Source organism: Microcaecilia unicolor, chromosome 6 (assembly GCF_901765095.1).
Source record: "Microcaecilia unicolor chromosome 6, aMicUni1.1, whole genome shotgun sequence".
Taxonomy (NCBI): Eukaryota; Metazoa; Chordata; class Amphibia; order Gymnophiona; family Siphonopidae; genus Microcaecilia; species Microcaecilia unicolor.
In genome coordinates this window covers 176,386,805-176,409,228 of record NC_044036.1, presented here as the reverse complement: position 1 = coordinate 176,409,228, position 22,424 = coordinate 176,386,805, and the positions used below count along the sequence as shown (strand labels likewise).

The window sequence follows — 22,424 nt, the reverse complement described above, 5'->3', positions numbered from 1 at the left end:
ATGTTAAATTTATTTTGACTCTGTACATTTCCTTTCATTAAGACCAGTTTATATTAATCTTGTGATTAAAAATTGTAATTGCAATTAAGGTAAAATTATGTATAATCATACCTGATAATTTTCTTTCCATTAATCATAGGTGATCAATCCATAGACTGGTGGGTTGTGTCCATCTACCAGCAGGTGGAGATAGAGAGCAAACTTTTGCCTCCCTATATGTGGTCATGTGCTGCCGGAAACTCCTCAGTATGTCGATATCAAAGCTCCATCCGCAGGACTCAGCACTTAGAGAATTACACCCACGAAGGGACACTCTGCCCAGCTCACCACCGCCGAAACGGGGGAGGGGAATTAACCCAGCTCATCCCCACACAAGTGGGGGAGGGGAATCCGTCCAGCTCATCCCCGCGGAGCGGGGGAGGGACACCACCCCGCCGATGCGGGGGGATCTGGCTTATCCTGCAACCGCAACCGCGGGAGGAGCTGACTGACCCGAACACCGCCGAAGCGGGAGGGGTACAAAACTGCCCTACAGCCGCACGAAGCGGGAGGGAGTGCCGGCAGAATTATAAGTCTCAATCCAGCCCCGTAAAACGGAGGGGAGAGGAATGCAGCAGGTCACTGTAACACAAACTCGTCTTAACTCTTGAAGAATCCAAGTGAAAAAACTTGAACACGAAGTCTTTCTGAAGTAACTGAAGAGTAAACTTGAACCTGAAATGCAACCAGAATAAAACAATACAGATATCTGGGAGGGGCTATGGATTGATCAGCTATGATTAATGGAAAGAAAATTATCAGGTATGATTATACATAATTTTACCTTCCATATCATCAAGCTGATCAATCCATAGACTGGTGGGATGTACCGAAGCAGTACTCACCCAGGGCGGGACATAAAAATCCCTGACCGCAACACTGAAGCTCCAAACCGGGCCTCCGCCCGAGCAGCCACAGTCAAGCGGTAATGCTTGGAGAATGTATGGGCCGAAGCCCAAGTTGCCGCCTTGCATATCTCTTCCAAGGAGACGGAACCGGCCTCTGCCATCGAGGCCGCCTGAGCTCTTGTGGAGTGAGCCTTCAGCTGGATAGGCGGCACCTTCCCTGCGGCCACATAAGCCGCTGCAATGGCTTCCTTGACCCATCTTGCCACTGTAGGCTTAGCAGCCTGCAGACCCCTACGAGGACCTGCAAACAGGACAAACAGATGATCCGATTTCCGGAAATCATTGGTCACTTCCAAGTATCTGATGATGACTCGTCTCACATCCAGATATTTAAGAGCAGAGTACTCCTCTGGGTAGTCCTCCCTACGAAAGGAAGGGAGACAGAGCTGCTGATTCACATGGAAGCGAGAAACAATCTTGGGCAGAAAGGAAGGCACTGTGCGAATAGTCACTCCTGCCTCAGTGAACTGCAGAAAAGGCTCTCGACATGAGAGCGCCTGGAGCTCGGAAACTCTTCTGGCTGAAGTGATAGCCACCAAAAAGACTGCTTTCAACGTCAGGTCTTTCAGAGATGCCCTCGACAAGGGTTCAAACGGCGGCTTCTGCAATGCTCTTAGCACCAGGTTGAGATTCCACGCAGGCACCACTGAGTGCAGAGGAGGGCGCAGGTGATTAACTCCCTTGAGAAAGCGCACCACATCTGGCTGGGAAGCCAGGGAAGCACCCTTCAGGCGGCCCCTGAAGCAAGCCAGAGCCGCTACCTGGACCTTAAGGGAACTGAGCGACAGGCCTTTGTCCAGACCTTCTTGCAGGAACGCCAACACTGAAGAAATTGGAGCAGTGAAGGGAGAAAGTGAGCCTGCTTCACACCACGCTGCAAAGATACGCCAAACCCTGGCGTAAGCAGTAGAAGTAGAGCGTTTCCTCGCTCTCAGCATAGTGGCGATGACCTTGTCTGAGAAGCCCTTCTTCCTCAGACGCTGCCGCTCAATAGCCAGGCCGTAAGACCAAAGGGGGAGGGATCCTCCATCACCACGGGACCCTGATGTAACAGGCCCTGCTCCACTGGCAGCCGCAGAGGATCGTCGATTGAGAGCCTGATCAAGTCCGCATACCAGGGACGTCTGGGCCAATCCGGACCCACCAGGATTATCCTGCCGGGATGTCTTGCCACCCGGTCTAGGACCCTGCCCAACATGGGCCAGGGTGGGAACACATAGAGAAGCTCTTGTGTCGGCCATTGTTGGAGAAGAGCATCTACTCCCAGGGATCGAGGGTCCCGTCCTCTGCTGAAGAAGCGCGGCACTTGGCAATTGGCCGATGACGCCATCAGATCTAGGCTCGGCTGGCCCCAGCGCTTCGTGATGTCCAAGAACGCCTGAGCAGATAGCTGCCACTCTCCGGGCTCCAAGGTATGGCGACTGAGAAAGTCCGCCTTGACATTCATGACTCCGGCAATGTGGGCCGCTGACAGCTGTTCCAGGTTCGCTTCCGCCCACTGGCATAGACTCATAGCCTCCTTGGCTAGAGGGGCGCTCTTGGTACCTCCCTGGCGGTTGACATAGGCCACAGCCGTGGCATTGTCCGACAGTACCCGTACAGGCTTCAGCACCAGTACCGGGATGAACTCCAAAAGCGCCAACCGAATGGCTCTGAGTTCCAGGAGGTTGATAGACCACTTCGCCTCTGCAGGAGACCAGAGCCCCTGCGCTGTCCTTCCCAAGCAGTGGGCTCCCCAGCCCGACAATGAGGCGTCCGTCGTGACGACAATCCACTCTGGGGTCACCAGAGGCATTCCTGCAGACAACTTGTCTGCCTGCATCCACCAGCTCAGCGCCTTGCGCACTGCTGGATCCAAGGGAAGACGCACCGCATAATCCTCCGACATCGGAGTCCAGCGCTGCAGCAGAGAGTGTTGTAGTGGTCTCATATGAGCCCTGGCCCAGGGCACTACTTCCATCGTGGCCGTCATAGAGCCCAACAGCTGCACATAGTCCCAAGCCCGAAGAGGAGAGGCTACCAGGAACTGGTCCACCTGAGCCTGAAGTTTGACAATCCGATTGTCTGGCAGGAACACTCTGCCCACTTGGGTGTCGAATCGAACTCCCAGATACTCCAGGGACTGAGTCGGGCGCAGCTGGCTCTTCTCCCAGTTGATGATCCATCCCAGGGAGCTCAAAAGAGCAACTACCCGGTCCACAGCTTTGCCGCACTCTGCATAAGAGGGGGCTCGGATCAACCAGTCGTCCAGATAAGGATGGACTTGTACTCCTTCCTTTCGCAGGAAGGCCGCTATGACCACCATTACTTTGGAAAAGGTCCGCGGAGCCGTAGCCAACCCGAACGGGAGGGCTCTGAACTGGAAGTGTCGGCCCAGGACTGCAAAACGCAGAAAGCGTTGATGAGGAGGCCAGATGGGAATATGCAGGTACGCTTCCTTGATGTCCAAGGAAGCCAGGTACTCCCCTGCCTTCACTGCCGCTATAACAGAGCGGAGAGTCTCCATGCGAAAGTGCCGCACTTTCAAGGCCCGATTGACCCCTTTGAGGTCGAGGATAGGCCGGACAGAACCTCCTTTCTTTGGTACCACAAAGTAAATGGAGTAACGCCCCTTGCCAAGCTGACTTTCTGGCACCGGAACGACCGCACCCAGGCGGATCAGATTGTCCAAAGTCTGCTGCACTGCCACAGCTTTGACCGGAGACTTGCAGGGAGAGAGTACAAACCCGTCTCTTAAGGGTCGGCAGAACTCTAGCTTGTAGCCGTCTCTGATGACTTCCAGCACCCAAGCGTCTGAAGTTATTGTGGTCCACTCGCCCAGAAACGAGGACAGCCGTCCTCCAATCTGCACTGGGGCGTGGACCAAGACCCCGTCATTGGGTACGAGACCCTGGGGGAGGACCGGAGGGAGCACCTCCGGGACGGCGGTCTCTGCGAAAGGAACGCTGCTTGGGGGAGAAATGCCTCTTAAAGGAAGAGGGGGCAGAAGAACCCGACCTGCCCGGGCGGTACCGACGGGCTTCCTGAAACCGTCCTCTGGAGGTACCGGGACGAGCACTAGCCCGAGCCCTGACCTCTGGTAACTTCTTGCCCTTAGATGTGCCGAGATCGGTCACGATTTTGTCCAGCTCGACCCCAAAGAGCAGCTTGCCTTTAAAAGGCAACCTAGCCAGGCGGGATTTAGAGGCGTGGTCAGCAGACCAATGTTTCAGCCAAAGCCACCGCCGCGCAGAGACTGTCTGAGCCATGCCTTTAGCTGAGGCTCTCAAGACATCATACAGCAAGTCTGCCACATAGGCTAAGCCCGATTCCAGGGCTGGCCAATCATCCCTCAAGGAATGATCCGAGGGGGAAGCCCGCTGCACCATAGTCAGGCACGCCCTGGCCACATAGGATCCGCAAACTGAGGCCTGCAAACTTAAAGCAGCCGCCTCAAAGGACGACCTTAAGGCCGCCTCCAATCTCCTGTCTTGGGCGTCCTTTAGGGCCGTGCCACCTTCCACCGGCAATGCCGTTTTCTTAGTCACCGCAGTGATTAAAGAATCCACGGTAGGCCACAGATAGGCCTCACGTTCACTCACAGCCAAAGGATAGAGGCGGGACATAGCCCTAGCCACTTTAAGGCTCGCTTCTGGGACATCCCATTGAGCCGAAATTAAGGTGTGCATGGCATCATGCACGTGGAAGGTTCTAGGCGGGCGCTTCGTCCCCAGCATAATGGCAGAGCCAACAGGGGCTGAGGGAGAGACGTCCTCCGGAGAGGAAATCTTCAAAGTGTCCATGGCCTGTAACAACAGGTTGGGCAAATCCTCTGGGCGAAAAAGCCGCGCTGCAGAGGGGTCATCCGCTCCATCCGAGCGGGGATCCGTCTCCTCCAAGGAATCCGCAAAGGACCGTTGGGAGACCTCAGACACGCTGCCCTCATCTACATCGGAGGAGACAAATTCCTCCAAGGCCTGGGAATCAACCCGAGGGCGTTTACCTCTGGGAACCTCAACCTCTTTACCAGACGAGGGAGCGGGGGCAGCGTTGTGCATGAGGAAGGCCTGATGCAGCAGCAAAACAAACTCGGGGGAGAAACCCCCCAGACTGTGCACTTCCGCGGCCTGGGCAACAGCCCTAGGCGCACTCTCAACCGGCGCTCGCAACAGCGGGGGAGAGGCCTGCTGCGCATCCAAAATGGCGTCCGGCGCGAAACTCCGCGAAGGAGCCGCGCGGGAAGAACGGCTCTTAACTTTAGCCGCTTCTGTGCCGTCGCCCAAATTAAGGGCGTTCATGGCATTAATGTCTCCAACCTCAAGGGCGGCCTTTTTCACGCCGGAGGAAGGACCGGGACATTCATCGGTCACGAAACTGCCCCCCAACAAGGGCGAATCAGGCTTTAAGACCCCCGCATCCCCTCTAGAAGCGCTCAAGCGACCCGGGGAGCGACCCTTTGCGCCCTCGCCCTCCGACGCCATGTGCCACGAGGAGAAGAATCGGGGAACCCCCGCCCGCTATAAAAAGGTAAAATTACCTGCTGTCCGCTCCGAGTTGTAACGACCTGGTGTCCCAGTGAGTAGCTGCAATAGACGCTTAAATAAACGTCGAAATAAACGCCTTTAAAGACGTTTAAAATTTTTTTTTTTTTTTTTTTTTTTTTTTTTTTTTTTTTTTTTTTAACGGAGCCAGCGGGAGGGGGGAGAAAAGGAGGGACCTGGCACCACCAGGTTTGCACTTGCTCAAAAGAGCCCTCAACCCCAGGCACTCAACAAAACCTAAAAATTAGGCTTGGAGGCCTAGCCAGAGCTGCTGCTGTGTGTGACCACCACCTGCTGAGATAGAGAACATACTGAGGAGTTTCCGGCAGCACATGACCACATATAGGGAGGCAAAAGTTTGCTCTCTATCTCCACCTGCTGGTAGATGGACACAACCCACCAGTCTATGGATTGATCAGCTTGATGATATGGAATGAAGCATTTAAAATTTTTAATTGGTATGCAGTCCTATTTCATTCTGACAACAGAAAAAAAAACCCCTGAGTGGCTGCAGACCTAGTGCCACACAGGAATCAACCATGAATGCAAGGGATCTTTCTTAGAAAGTTCTTGGAACATCCTACATGCTAGAGTCCATGACCCATGCGTGTGGCTCTGTTATATTTGCTTGTCATCGGAGAACAAGGTTTTGTGACAGAATGCTGGTATCTGATAAATTGTGCTTTCAGGCCAATTATCTCAGTGATGGTTACAAGCACAGTTCTGAGCTACAAAAACCTGTCATTATATTTAAAAGAAAGGCATATTACAAAACAAGACTGTCTACAAGCAGTTGCCTAGTGCTTTTTTGGTTTTAGATTTTTGATGCCAGAAATCACAACAAAGCAACCAGACCTGATTAATCCAAAATTGGTTTGTAAATGTCATTTTTATTCAGATTAAAAGGCAAACAAGTTGATGGCATGCTGGCACACAGCACAAGGTATGAGACTGGGTTTAATTTGATTCATTTGCATACAAAGGCACCAAGATAAACCAAGCCGTAGCCTACCCAAATTTGACAGTGAATACAGTAAGCAATACACAACCAACAGAAAGCTTGGTTTCTTCTTCTGAGCACATAAAAACTTCATTTTCTTCTTTCTGGGAAGAAGATTCAGAATGCCCTGAGGAGTTACAGCTGGATGGAGAGAGGCATCTTGCTCAAAGTCTTAGAGCCAGTGGAAAAGTTGTACACAGATCCCCAAGATTCCCCATTCCTAATACAGGGCTTGCAACTCACACCTCTTTCTTTTACTTTTTTCCTCACAGGCACACAATTCAGAAGTCCAACCATCTGTAAACAAGATATTTTACCATCTAATTTTTAAAAAGGTTAAATAAATCTTGCTAATTTAGAAACTATAGGCTACAGCCATCAAGTCTTTAGCCCTCGTATTGCCACTGCACATTTCAACAAAATGAACAACTATACAAAAGCATGATTTTTAAAATAAATGCTGAAATGAAATGTAAAAAATAAGTAGATCAAATCTATCTACGTTCTTTGGTGTTTTACTTAAACATATTATCTTTCAGCTCAATAGTCCCACAAGGAAAGGTAATAAAATCAATGGGGATTTGCTTAGGTCCATGTGTTCATTTCTCCACTATTCTTTGCTCTAAGCTTGGTGGTATCCTGCTTTTCTCTCCACTCGGTTGCACATTTTGAGTCTCCAACACCTTGCCTGTTCAACTTTAGTGAGGACAGGCTGGTTGTAGCAATATCAAAAGGTAGGAAACTTCAGGGTTTGCAAAAAGAAAAATAAACATGAAAAGAAGCAAAAAAAATGCACAAAAAAAAGCCATGAAAAAGCAGCCTGAAAATGGCAATAATGTCCAAATATTTCATCCACGCTTTTCAGAGGCTCCATTGCATATAAAAACTTGAAAGGGGAGGAGGGAAATATTGAAATACAAACAATTTTTCCTACCAAAGGAGCCTTGGCACACTGTAGGGATTTAGCTTTTTTAGTACAATGTAAGGATTATTATTATAATCTAACTTTATTAGTATAGAATTAGAGTATTATGTAAAACATTATAAAAAGCATCAATGTGCAGAGTTAAGCACACACGAGCTTCATGATATACAGTGGAAAAAGGAACAAAGTAGCAATAATAAATAAATCTTACAAAAAATATAAAAAATGAAGACTGAAGTACCATAGTGCAAGGGCAACCTATATTTTATGTTGCACCTTACCAGCAATGTTAACTTTGAATTGTTTGACACCACACTTATCTAGGAGACAAATCAGGGCTACTTACTTCTGTTGCCTAACAGGATCTAGGTGCAAGAAAAATTTATTTGGACCCCAGGAGGTGGTTGATCCTGTGAAGCTCTGGTGCCCCCTTCTGGTAGACAGGCTGCATTGACTGGCTCAGCATCAATGGAGACTGCCCTTCTGGCAAGGGGAAAAAGGAGGTAAAACTCAGAGTGAGAACGGAGTTTGGAGAGGATTCAGATGGCCTCCCCGTACTTAAATATTTCTAAATAGTCTCCACAAAAGCACTTCTTACGCAAACTGTGCTTACTGTTTCAAGTAGCTGATATACAGTATATACACCCACACTGTAATTATATCTATTGCCTTATTGCAATACTTGTTTTAAATTAAATCTGTAAACACAGGTTTCTTTTCTCTTTTTATATAAAAATGATGCAACAATTATAACTTGATGCTTACATATACAACCAAATGTGAAACTGGATTCCAGACACATAAAATTCATATGGGAAAAAAGTTCTTATTTGATGAAGGTCAAGTTAATATAATAAAAAGTAACACAACTGAAATAATCTTAATAAAAATGTCCTTATATCAAAATGATCTTGCAATGTACAGAAGCATTAAAAATATTTTGTCACCATCCAGGCCAGTACAATAGCTACACAAAACTCTTCTGTTGGTAAAAAAACAAAGCACAACATGGATTAAACATTTTCCAGGTTGTATGCTTGACGGATGTTAAGGGTATCACGTAGCATTAAGTCCCGGAGGCGCCATAGTGCGTCTGCCATTGTAGTATGGGCCCCCTTGCTTTTCAGCCAATGAGAAGGCAGGCGACTCTCTTGTTCCTTTGACAGATGGACATCCCGTCTTCGTGCTGAAAACATAATAAAATAGGCTGAAGTAACAGCTTTCACTTTCTTTTTGGCTCTCTTAATGAAACAAGACTTTTACTTTATTTGTTTTTTTAATTAGAAGAGGTTTTATTGAACAGTATGCAAATTGCAATACAACATACTTGAACGTGAATAGAAACGATACTCAACACACACATAAAAAGAAGCAGAAGTAGAGCATACTAAGCTATTATCCTTAACCATGAACATTCAAGGAACAACATGTGTTACAAAGTTGTCCAGCAAGGTATAATGGAACCCTCAAAATATATGTAGTTTTAGTTAGAATACAAAATAAAATAGAATCTCCTCCCCTCCCCCCCCCAAGGTGTGACTTTTATTTCATTTTGTATCTTTGGGAATAAACATTATGTCAAATTAGCAAAAACATATCCCCTAGAACTTATTTTTTGAACTTTGTTTCTGATTTTCCCTTTGGGAAAACCAAGTATTGTCGTTGTAAAAGCTTAGTTAAGAGATGTATAGGCGGATATGTGAGGACTTGTATCCTACTGTCCACGGAGGACATCTACCAAAGGTAATTTACTTGGTTTTCTCCAAGAACAAACATGATTCTCACAGAATCAACTCCCAAGCTACAAAAAAAAAAAAAAGGGGGGGGGGGGTGAAATGTGTAGCACAGGCACTGCCAACGAGCACACTGAAATTTGGTTTTGGGAGCAATGAGACTTTTTCAGTTTTATTTCTTCTTGAAAGGGGCCTGGAAATTAAGAAAATGGTCCCTACTGGGGGATGGAGTTGGATTCTAAACCTCAAAAGAGATTTTGGAGAATAAACTGACCAAATTCATTGTCACATCAGCAATCCTTTTCCAAACAGTAATGAGATGTGAATGTATGGACTGACCAACTTCGCTGAAGTCAGCTCTGATTAAGCTCATCTTAAAGAAATAAGATCTTGATCCTTTGCTAGCAAAAATTATTGCCCACTCTCAAATCTATCCTTTCTCTCTAAAGTGATTGAATCAGCGGTTCTCAATCAGCTCCCTACTCATGTTGAGTCTATTAATTCTTTGCACCCCCGCCTATCGAGTTTTCGTGCTGGATTCAGTACTGAGACGGTGCTTAGCCACTCTTCTTAATGAACTTTATAGTAACTTGGAAAGGCGAAAAATTTGCATTATTAGTCTCTATCGATCTATCTGTAGCGTTTGACCTCATTAATCACAATTTTCTCCTGCATCATCTTTCCTGTCTTGGTATTACTGGTACGGTTCTAGAATGGTTTACTTCTTTTCTTGGACATCATTCTTTCCAGGTAGCCCAATGTTCTTCAGTTTCTGCTTCCTTTTCTTTAACATGCGGGGTCTTCAAAGGTCAGTACTTTCCCCAATTCTTTTCAATCTGTTAGTGCCCTGTCTTTGAGGAATAGTTCATACTCATATGCCGATGACTTTCTTAGTCTATTATACCGATCCAAGCTCAGTGGACTTACAGCCCTATAAATCTCCTCCATAGAGACTGACCTCTAGTAGGTTACTGATAAAGCTATAGCTCAGATATTACAAGCCTCAGTATGAGCTTCCTGCATCAGGCCAGCTAGAGCGTAAGTAAAAGAGATGCTGTCTTCTAGCCAACTGCATACTGTACATTTGCCAATGCCAGTCCCAGTTTTATCAGGGTCAAAAACAAAAAGCTGCATGGACTTTCGACTGCTCCCAGTAAAAGACCAAAGCTCTTTTGCATCCAAAGTGTATAAGATACACCCACACACTCTGGGTATGTGATCTAGGGGAAAATGCTGGAAGGACAAGTTGAAAATATGATACCACCTTAAAACAAACTTCAAATTGAGTGTGCATAACCACCCTTTTGCTAGAAAACTTGGTATAGGGTGGGTTGGTCGGTCAATAAGGCCTGGAGTTCACCAACTCTGCATACTGAAATAACTGCCACAAAAAAATAAGATCTTCAAGGTCAGGTCAGGTCACAAGAGTATACTGCAGTGGTTCCCAAACCTGATCCTGGAGGTACTCCAGCCAGTCAGGTTTTTTTCAGGATATCCACTATGAATATTCATAAAAGAGATCTGCCTGCACTGCATGCAAATCTATCTCATGAATATTCATTGTGGACATCCTGAAACCTGACTGGCTGGGATGCCTCCAGGATCAGGTTTGGGAATCACTGGCTAGTGGCTCAAGGAGGAGTTTTCATCTGTTGGGTTAGAACAACAAAGAAGCCCAAGATACAGCGAGAAGCTTGACAAGAGGCTTCAAAACATAAAACATCAACTGTACTAAAGTGGACCCAAATGAAGCTGATTTTTAAACCCGACTCAGAGATACGTAGAAGGAAAAAGGATCTAGCGCCTTTCTATCATATCAGATGGCAAACCTCCTTTACTTAAAACCATAAGATTGCCAAAGTGGTGTCTCTCCTAGAAACCACAAAAACAGCAATATTCTATTAGGCACATTTAGGGAATCAAGGTTACCCTCTGGACATACAAACAAAGTAAGAGACCTGACACTGAGTTTGCATAATCATCGCTGGAGGATCTCACAGACTGATGTGCCTACTCCAGATGAGGATACTAGATCTGCCTCAGCCAGTAGGGAGCTAAAAGAATCATGGTTCCCTGATTCAGTTTGAGTTTTAGGAGAGTCTTCGTTATAGGAGGAACACTCAGCAGTATTATGTAGCTCAATTACGGGCTGCTAAACGGACATATTATTCTACACAGATCCAGAAAGCATGCAGTTCTGCAAAACAATTATTTAACGTCTTCAATGCTCTTACTACTACTACTATACATTTAGTTTCAAAAGTTCACTTAACAGATGTTTTTGCTAATTACTTTTCTACTAAAATTCTGTTGCTTCAGACAAGTTTCCTGCCAACTGTTTCTCTTTCAAATCCTGAAATATCTATTAGCAGTTAGTCTGTCACTTGGTCTTCGTTCAATCTTCCTTCCTTGGAATCTTTTTCCACAATATTATTGCATTTACATAGCACTTTTTGCTCTCTGGATCCTATTCTCTCTAGTTGGTTAAAAGTAACATCCTTAGGCTTACTTCCATCTTTACATTCTATTGCCATTAATAGCTTGACGTCTGGTAACTTACCAACTGTGCTAAAGTCAGCTCTGATTAAGCCCATCTTGAAGAAATCAGATCTTGATCCTTTGATGGCAAAACATTATTACCCAGTCTCAAATCTACCCTCTCTAAAGCGATTAAATCAGTGGTTCTCGACCAGCTCTCTACTCATGTTGAGTCTATTATTTCTTTGTACCCCCACCAGTCGGGGTTTTTGTGCTGGATTCAGTACTGATGGTACTGGCAACTCTTCTCGTGAACTTCATAGTAACTTGGAAAAGGGAAAAATTGCTTTATTAGTCTCATCAACCTGTCTGAGTGTTTGACCTCATTACTCATAATTTTCTCCTGCATCATTTTTCTTGTCTACTGGTATGGTTCAAGAATGGTTTACTTCTTTTCTTGGACACCATTCTTTCCAGTTAGCTCACTGTTCTTCGGTTTCTGCTTCCTTTCCCTTAACATGCGGAGTTCCTTAAGGGTCAGTACTTTCCCCAATTCTTTTCAATCCATTTGCTAGTCCCCTGGCTCTACTTATACAGTCTTTGGGGATTAGTTATTTTAGTCTATTACAAAGTTCCAAGCTCAGTAGACTTGGAGCCTCTTCAAACTTGTTTAAACGTATGGCAGGCTGGCTAAAAGACCACCACATGGTCTTAAATCCTGAGAAAACAGTGGCCTGTTGGATTACCGGGTCCGTGTCTCCACCAAATATAACCTCATTTCTGTTTGATAGGCTTATTACCCCAGTTTCATCTTTCCATTATCTTGGATTCTGCGGTGTCCTTTGGGCCACAGATATCACAGGTTTTGAAAACAGGCTTTTTCTTTCTACGTAAACTAAGGGCAATTCGTAAACTATTGAGGTTTGATGCTCTTTGTTCTGTTTTATGGTTTTCTACATTCAAGGTATGATTATTGCAATGTTGTCTATGCGAGAATTACTAAATATCATCTTAAAAAATTGCAAACATTACAAAATACTGCTGCACGGATACTCTGTTGAGCATCCTGTTTTGATCTTGCTTCACCACTTCAACAGTTTCACTGGCTACCAACTGACTTCAGGATTAAATTTAAGGTGTTAGCTTTAACCCATAAGGTCTTTTATAATGGTAACCCAGCTTATCTGTCTTCTATGGTGACTCCATGTACACCATATCTCGTACTCTGCGTTCCTTAACAGACAATAGACTAATTCCTCCACACCCGTCTACAGCTAGAATCCACTCGATCCAGTGCTTTTTATTTTGTCTCACCAGCATTATGGAATTCTCTCCCATACATTCTCCAGCTTTACTGAAGACTCACTTTTTTCACCGGGCTTTTCTGGTGTAGGTCAGGGTAGATTCTGCGACGGGAGTCAGGAGGCTGTTAGAATGTGCGGGTTTAATTTCTGTGTGGATTATGTTAGTTTGCATCTTTAGTGATCTTGTTAAATTGTATGATTGCACTTGTATGAATGTCTTATGCAGCTAGGTCTTTCCTATTTTTAAAATGGTGTTCTTTTCTGATTTCTTGTTTCTATTATTATTTTATTTGTAAACCACTTTAAATTTGTACGCAACAAAAGTAGTATAGTAAATTTTAATAAACGATAAAGAAATCCCTCTCTCCGATTCAGGAGAATGGCTAATCTGTTGTGTGTCCCTACCCTGGAACAGAACTGAAGTACTTTTTTCAAAGAAGATACAGTCCACCACAAGTGTGCCTCACTCGTGAAAGATCATTCTTACGATCTCAACCACTAGTCTGGTTGGTGTACCCAACTCAGCTAGGCCACTGTTCTTCCCTGGCAAGCATGTGGCCCTCAAAGTCATCCCTCAAGAGATGGCCCAGTTCCACATTTTAATAGTTTCCCAGCTCTGGAGTTATAATGCCATTTCTTCCTCTTTGTTGGTGTAGTAGATGGTTACTTGGTTGTCTATCTGGACCAGAATTATTTTAGTGACCAGTCTCTGAAAGCCTTTAGAAAATTCCATAGAACCCTTAACTCAAAGAAATTTATCTGATAACATTTTTCTTGAGCAGGCCAAAGATCCTGAGTATAAAAACCCATCTACATGGGTTCTCCAGCCTAGTTTAGACACATCTGTTAGTAGGACAATTTGTATGGGAGGAATCTGAATGGGGATTCCTTCAGCTAAATTAGAATGATTCATCCACCAGGACAGAGGGTCCTACAGAGGTTTGTTGATCCACACTCTGTCTCGTAATTTGAGTAGCTTTCCACTAAGAAAATAATGCCCTTGGTTTTTGTCTCATTCTGAGAGTTGTGTAATGGCCATGTAACAAAGCTGCTATGAACTCCAATTCAGGTGATGGATAAAATGTGATTTTAGGTAGTTATAACAAAACTTATGTCTCCACCAATACAAATGGTTACACCCATGAATCCGCGGGATCCTTCCCAAGATGGACTTTTGACTGATCGTCCAGATATGGAAACATATACACTTCCTGTTTCTGGAGGTGTGCAGTTATCATGGCTACACATTTCATGAATTTATGTGAAAGCCGACACCAGGCTAAACGGATTCTAGGGGTGTTTCCGGTGGCTGGGATGTATCTCTATGTGGGTGTATGCTTCCATTAGGTCCAGAGAACATATCCAATCTACCTCCTGAAAATAAGAGTATAAAAACATAAGCATACAGGGACAGACCGAAGGTCCATCAAGTACAGTACCCTGTTTCTAAAAGCGGTCAATCTAGATCACAAGTACCTAGCAACATTCCAAAATAGTAAAACAGATTTTATGCTGCTTAATTTAGAAATAAGCAGTTGATTTTCCCAAGCCCATCTTAATAATGGCTTAATGACTTTTCTTTTAGGAAATTATCTAACTCTTTTTTAAACCCTGCTAACTACAGTGCTTTTACCACATTCTCTGGCAATGAATTTGCGCATTTTTTTTGAGCGTTTAATTACACGATGAGTGAAGAAATATTTTGTCTGATTAGTTTTGCATTAACTACTTAGTAGCTTCATTGTGTTTAGTCCTTCTATTTTTGGGAAGAGTAAACAAGCGATTCCACATCTACCCACTCCACTCCATCGTATCTCCTCTCAGCCTTCTCTTCTCCAAGCTGAAAAGCCCTAGCCACTTTAGCCTTTCCTGATAGGGAAATCATCTCGTTCCATCCCATTTATCATTTTCGTCACCCTTCTCTGTACCTTTTCGAATTCCGCTATATCTTTTGAGATATGGTAACCAGAACTGCACACACTATTTGAGGTGCAGTTGCACTATGGATCAATAGAAAGGTATTATAATATTCTCATTCTTATTTTCCATTTCTTTCCTAATTATTCCCAACATTCTATTTGCTTTCTTAGCCACAGCTGCACACTGGGTAGAGGGTTTCAACGTATCAACAATGACACCTAGATCCTTTTTCCTGGGCTGTGACTCCTAATGTGAAACCTTGCATCATGTAGCTATAGTTTGGGTTCCTCTTTCCTACATGCATCACTTTGCACTTGCTCACATTAAATGTCACCTGCCATTGGATACTCAATCTCCCAGTATCGTAAGGTCCTTTTGCAATTTTTCTCAATCCTCTTGTGATTTAAGAACTTTGAATCCAGGAGCTTTTTACATGCTATGGAGAGAATCCAACTTCTTACTGACTGGGTGCACAGACTTGGCGGGGGTGGGGAGGATTCTCATCTGTACATCCTTAAGGACTCTGAAAGAGCTCTGTTACAGCTTTCTTTGTAGGGAAACACAGTGAAGGAATAGTTCTTTGGGATCTGGCAACATGAACCCTCACTCACAATTATCCAGGAATGTTTCCCCTTCCCTCACCCCAGCATACCTTGCCTGATAATCGCAACAGTCCTTAGCTGGAGGCCATGCTCCACAGATCCTTCTGGAACTCTGCACTGATGGACCTGAATGTGGCTACCAGGTGTTACCCCTAACCACCCATCACTGATACTGAGCCTGTGACCTTTTGCACAGCATTTGCCAACTAATCCATCAGTTTAGTTGGCAAAGTTAAAATCCCTTTGACAGTTCAATCTAAAGTGCATTACAAGTGTCAATAGCATTTTCCTTGGCTCAATGGACTATCCTGATAGAGGGAGTTTCACTCTCAACAGTCTGTTTTGTTAGATATGTATACATAAAAAGGTAAATTAACACAGCAAAGACGTTTTGCTCATTCCAGAAGCTTTACCTGACAGGGTCTGGTCCCATTTGCTAATGCTATTAGACTCTGCACTAAGTCCTTCAATATATTTCAAGTAGGCCTCCGAATGCAGCAATCTCTGTGTCTTTGGAGGAGGAGCTACAAACATAGGCGTGCTGGGCTGCTGGATGACTTGCTGACCCACTTGACTTGGACCAGGATATGGAGGTGGAGCCTGCTGACCCTGAGGCCCAAGGATTCCCATCTGAAATACCAAAACATGAAACTAACTTGTATTTTCCAAAAGCAGTCTATCAAAGCAGAGGGCAGTAATAGAGTTTTAGAACTAAAACTCTCCCAAGGCCTCACTGTACTATATTTTCAAGAATAATGGTATATTGTACTCATGTATATAATTTTGCATATCATAAAACTCTAAAGGAAGGTACTTTTATTTTATTAAGCAGTGTTCATACACACTAAACCTATCTCTAGTATAACTTTGGTATATAAAGTCATAATGCTGAAACTGTTTAAAATTATTCAGTGCACATTTATAACAAAAACATCCAGAATATTTGGGAAACGGGCCTATTAATGCTCCTCAAATCATCTGCCACAAGGAACAAAATCATAATATTCTAAACATTTTTGGATTCCTTATTGAGACTTGTATTGAACTTGCAGAGCACATGAGAATTAGCTAGAAATAATATTTAAAAATCTGGGGAAATAAAAATTCACTTCAGATAGATGGATTAGTGATTATGGGGGGCACCTGGTTATTATGTACTGCAGTACTAGTCAAATAAATAGTTAAAGGATGTTTATTAAAGGCACGTTCAAAATTCTGTCTCATCCTACAATCATGACCAAACTGCTTCTCTTTCTTCAACAATGCCACTGTCAAACTCTTGAAGCTCCCCCTACATAAACCTCTACAACTTCTCTGGTCCCCTTTCCTGCCCTATAATATGTAGTCGCTTAATTGCTCCCTTTTGACTCCATATTTTGGTTTCTTCTTACTTCTTGTGTTCCTTTTCTTTAATACTGACAAAAAAAATGTTTTAGTAGTAGTAATGTAGTAGACGACTTATTATTTTTTCATCTTCAAACACATGATTTTGCACACCAATTCATGTTAAGATTAGTACATGTATGATCAAATATAATCATTTGTTTTTAAGAACTTAATTCATACCTTTCAATGGCAGAGTGCACTCAAAGTGCATCCAAAGCAGTACAAACTCACTCACACAGGGAAAGCAGCGTTCCGCTGTATGAGCAAGTTTGTACTGCTTTGGATGCACTTTGAGTGCACCCTGCCATTGCCTTGCTTTCCTTGTATTGCCAATTGCTAAGGAAACAAGACTCCTGATGAAAAGTACAATAGCCGAAACAAGGCCGTGTCGAGTCTTCCAGCAATAGGCTCTTCAGAACGATTAATAATATAGACTTCTATTCACAAGCTTGGTTTCCTCACTTCATTTTGCCTGTTGCTGTGCATATTCGTGAGGATTGGACCTTCTCCTGTCTTTGCGTGTTTAAAAAGGAAGAAGCACCATAAGATGCGCTACACAAAGTCTGTAAAGAAACATTTAAGAGACAATGAAAGCATGTGGGAGAAAGTACTGTGGTTTGATACCAAAATGTAACTTTTTGATCTTTATACTGTGTGATCTATTGCTTCTTGGCCTTTTCGATAAGATCCAGTGTAATACTGTGCAATATGTGTGGTGTAAAACACCATGCCTAGAGTGAAGCATGGTGGAGGAAATATGTTGCTGGGTGAATGCACTGCAGTAACGGGAACAGTGAGGCTTTTGAAGACAGAAGGACGGGAACAGTGAGGCTTTTGAAGACAGAAGAAACGTTGAAAGATGCAAAGTACAAGCAGATCCTATGAGAAGCCCTGTTTCTAGGACTGGTGAAAAAGAAATTAACTTTAGTAGGGAAATGATCCTATGCACAAAGCAACTGAGTGGCTCAGCAAGAAGAAAGTGAATGTCCTCGAATGGCCCAGTCAACATTTACATCTGAATTCAACAGAAAACCTTGGCCAAGACTTGAAGACAGTAGTCCTCAGATGACCCAAGCTGACTTGCCAAAGTCTGAGCTGTTCAGTCTAACAGGGCAAAATCTGTACTATCCTACTAAGCAAAGTTGGTAGCTTCTTATCCTAAATGACTCATGGTTGTTATTTCTGCAAAACAGGCTTCTGCAAAAAGTATTGAGTCAACTAAGATTTTTGGTTTCTTGTTCTCAATCACTTTTTGAATATATCTATAATTGTTCTTTTATGTTTAAAGTTAAGGTATTTTAATGTATTTTGAATTATATTTTTGGACATCAGAATGTGAAAAATGGACAAAGGGTATGAGGACTTTTATTAGGCACTGTATGTGGAGCAGTACAAAAACTCTTTATAAATGCAAGCTTAAATCTACTATCACAGACCTAAAATCTAGAAATGCAAGATTATTACTTCTCAAAAACAGTTACTAGTATACTTTTATTTACCTGCTGGCCATATGGAGAGCCTCCTGGTGCTGCAGATCCTACCACTGAGGGGATACCCTGGCTCATAACACCTAAGTTTAAAACAAAGTAACCCATATTATAGCCTTATTCTTTCAGCAGGAAACAAATTACCCACTCTCTGAAACACTAAATTTGAATTACAAAATAACAGTGCACTCAAAATAACTTTGTCCATAATAGTAATGACATATAAATATACAAAGCTGGCTACATTTCATAGTGATTTCTCAATATTGATACTAATCAGACCAGAACAATTCCTAACATCTTCGGCATTTGAAATCTATCCGGCTCAACTGGTGTATACCTTTGTAATCTCCCGTATAGATTATTGCAATGCATTGTTTGTATGTCTGCCTGCTAGACGTTTGAAGACTAGAAGAGGCACAAAATGCTGCTGCTCATCTCTTGACTACTTCTTCATAATTTTGCTATATTTCTCCTGTTCTGTCATCGTTGAGAAGTGTTGCTGTTTTAAATTGCTGGTTTTGGCTTTTAACATTTTTCATTCTGTAGCGCCAAAGTGTGTGCTTAGGAAGCTACCTCTGTATACATCTTGTCATGTTTTGTGTTTTCAAAGTGAGAGGCGTTTCTCTCTTCCTTCTGCAAATTCTTTTATACTTGTGTGTACTCATAAGCATGCCTATTCTTGTTCCTTGTTATCTCTGTGGAATCATCTTCCTTTGTCTATTAGGAATATTGATAATCTTTTAGAGTTCCGTAGATGCATTAAAATTTGGTTGTTTAATTAGGTAGACTGTTTGCACTTTTAACTTTGTTATGAGGTATTGTGGATGATGGATTCTGAATCTGTGATTTATATCATAATGAAGTAAGTGTGTATTAATATGACTATGTATATTTGTAACCTGTTCTGGGCGTTATCGATAGAGCAAGCTAAATATATGTATAATTAAATAAACAAATTTATATCTCTACTCAAATTCTAGATCTTTGAATCTGGTTAAAATACACAGATATTCAGACCTAGTACCATGACAACTAACCCTTAAAAGATATGAAATCTAAACACCCTATCACAGTGATTCCCAAACCTGGTCCTGGAGGAACCCCAGCCAGTCAGGTTTTCAGGATATCCACAATGAATATTCATAGTGAGATTTGCATGCACTACCTCTCATGAATATTCATTGTGGATATCCTGAAAACCTGACTGGCTAGGGTGCCTCCAGGACCAGGTTTGGGAACCACTGCCCTATCAGATAATTTTGCTTTATTTTTATTTTTTGTTACATTTGTACCCCGCGCTTTCCCAATCATGGCAGGCTCAATGCGGCTTACATGGGGCAATGGAGGGTTAAGTGACTTGCCCAGAGTCACAAGGAGCTGCCTGTGCCTGAAGTGGGAATTGAACTCAGTTCCTCACGACCAAAGTCCACCACCCTAACCACTAGGCTGCTCCTCCACTTTACAAGGAAGTAGTCCATATTGCTCATGAATTCTCAAAAATTCTTTTAGGAGTCCTTTTACAAAGGCGCACTAGCATTTTTAGTGTGTGCTAAATGCTAGAGACGCCCATATATTCCTATGGGCGTCTCTAGTGTTTAGCGCACACTAAAAATGCTAGCGCGCCTTTGTAAAAGGACCCCTGAATTCTTTATAATACTTTTTTTTATACTGAAAAAAGCAACAGAAATGTAAAGATGGTTTATTACTTGAGTTCATCTCCTCTGGGGGGGGAAAAAAAAGGATCAACCTAGCCCCAAAAGTGAACGTACACCTTTGGACTATTTTTATACTGATTCAAGAATGGGTATCGTAACACCCAACACTTATGGAATCCAGATATCTTCTAGTCCAATATGGCTGCAAAAATGCAGTGCCTAGCAAGATTTAAGATATTTGGATAATGGTGCTTTCTAGTGTTGAAGGAAAAAGCGTATGCTTATTTTCACCCTTCAAACTTCACACCCCAATGAATTTTTCACATTCTATTGGCTAAAAAATGTAATTCAAAATGCTTTAAGGTAGGACCTTGTTTCATTGGTCTATACAACATACCCAATGTTTTCAAACTCCTTCTTTAAGGCATTTTGAATTATATTTTTAGCCAGCAGAATGTGAAAAATGTACCAGTATATGATGATTTCTAAAAGGCATTGTAATATTTTTGGCAGTTTGTCATTACACAGAATGCATAACTCTATTTAAATTGTAAAAACCAAAATAAACTGCTCTCGCAAAAAGACACAAGTTGTTACATAGCTTGCAACAGCTGTTAGATGAGGCTTGACCCTTGTGGTCCCTCTTTAAATCTAACCAACTATGGAATAATGACTAACTACATAAAAGCCTCCTGCTTGTTCCTACCTACAACACAAATTCTAATTCTTGGAATTTTAATATTCTTAAGTGGTATTTGAGTTATTTAAAAAATATTTCAACACATGTACCCATTTCATACAGGTCGTGAAGTAGGAATTGAGACATACAGGTCAACGCGTCTCAAGTTTCACTAGTGTTTTAGAACAGAATCTGCCAATGAACAGCCTGTTCTAAAATACAGAATAAATGTACGTTTATGCACCAGGTGCGTGCAGATAAACATCCATTTTAGAAAAACCAACATATAAAATATTGACACGTTCAAAGCTGGCAAATACCCAATTAAGTGGTACAGTAGCAATATAAACAGTTATCTTTGTGATCTTAGAAATATAATCAGGAATTATCCTGATGCTGTTAGCGACCAGTTTCCTTTACCAATTTGGAATTGAGAGGGGTGGTGGTGGAATGGAGAATTAAGGAGGCAACTCCCCCTTATGCCTTCAGTAGAGTGCTGCTCAATAGCAGTTGTTTACCAAATCCTAAACGTGCTTGGTAGAAGGTGTAACTTCTGTCAATCTTTTAGGACATAGACATTTAGTCCCCTTCTGAAATGGGGAATAAACATCTATGAACTTGCCACACCCTTCTCCTGTTCAAAATATACCTAGACCGTGCCCCCTTGCCATTTGCACACACTTGGGTTTGATACGTGCATATACTGGCTTTGTAAAATAGGGACTTAGAAGTTTATGCAAGATAAATGCTTTAAGTGCCAGTTTCTGCATGTATCAAATGCAAATAGCGCTTGTAAAATGAGGACCATAGAGTGATATCTAGTATCAGAAGTAAGGCAACTAACAATGGTGTGCAACAAGCCAAAAGGTAAGGTAATTCACTACAAATGAAAGGAAAATATAGCTGTGCTGTTAGGATTAGCAGATCTTGAACTGGCAGCTTCAGAAATAGTAGGCCAGGATCCTAATGGGGAAATTCAGAGGAGTAGGGGAAGTAGAAGAACGAGTTAATTCATTCTCCTGCTAAGAAAATGATTAGGCCTGCCTGGTTCTGAGAAGGGAGCTCCCTTGGTGAGCCACAATATTTTAGCCTGGACCTAGCAGGGATACAGTGTTGTCACAAAACATAGTAACATAGTAGATGACGGCAGAAAAAGACCTGCATGGTCCATCCAGTCTGCCCAACAAGATAAACTCATATGTGCTACTTTTTGTGTATACTACTACTACTTAACATTTCTAGAGCGCTACTAGGGTTACGCAACGCTGTACAGTTTAACAAAAAAGGACGGTCCCTGCTCCAAGGAGCTTACAATCTAATGGGCGAAATGTCAAGTTGGGGCAGTCTAGATTTCCTGAATAGAGGTATGGTGGTTAGGTGCCGAAGGCGACATTGAAGAGGTGGGCTTTGAGTCTTACCTTACACCTTGATTTGTATCTGCCATTTTCAGAGCACAGACCGTAGAAGTCTTGCCCAGCACTAGCCCTGCCTCCCAAACACCAGCCCCGCCTCCCAATCTCGGCTAAGAATCTTGGAATCTCTCACCTATAGCCCTGTTCCTGCATTTGGCTTCTGATTCACCTGAAAAATTCTAATTGGGCTGTTGCCTAAATTGTACCAGAGTTTTTCAAGATTGTGACTCATTCTCCTGAGCCTGCCCAAACTGACTGAGAAGTACTAGAAGCTCTGATGGTGGAATTCTTGAGCTCCAAGAAGATCCATGAACATTTTTTTTTTAATAGTCCCACAATCTTGACTGGTCTCCTCAGTGTGTTTCACCTACCC

At 43.0% G+C, this 22,424-nt stretch overlaps 1 protein-coding gene across 8 annotated transcripts in view; it reads right to left on the bottom strand.

Annotated features, from left to right (window-relative positions):
• Window positions 1-6,337: 6,337 nt before the first annotated feature.
• The window catches only part of PBRM1 (polybromo 1), a 242,852-nt gene continuing 226,765 nt past the window's right edge, over window positions 6,338-22,424 (bottom strand). For all 8 annotated transcript variants that reach the window (XM_030207669.1, XM_030207663.1, XM_030207664.1 and 5 more), the window contains 3 exons: window positions 18,315-18,385; window positions 15,843-16,059; window positions 6,338-8,578 (listed from right to left, as the gene is read on the bottom strand). In XM_030207669.1, coding sequence (XP_030063529.1) covers window positions 8,406-8,578; window positions 15,843-16,059; window positions 18,315-18,385 — 461 coding nt within the window. In that variant the 3' untranslated portion in view covers window positions 6,338-8,405. The remainder of the gene's footprint in view (window positions 8,579-15,842; window positions 16,060-18,314; window positions 18,386-22,424) is intronic.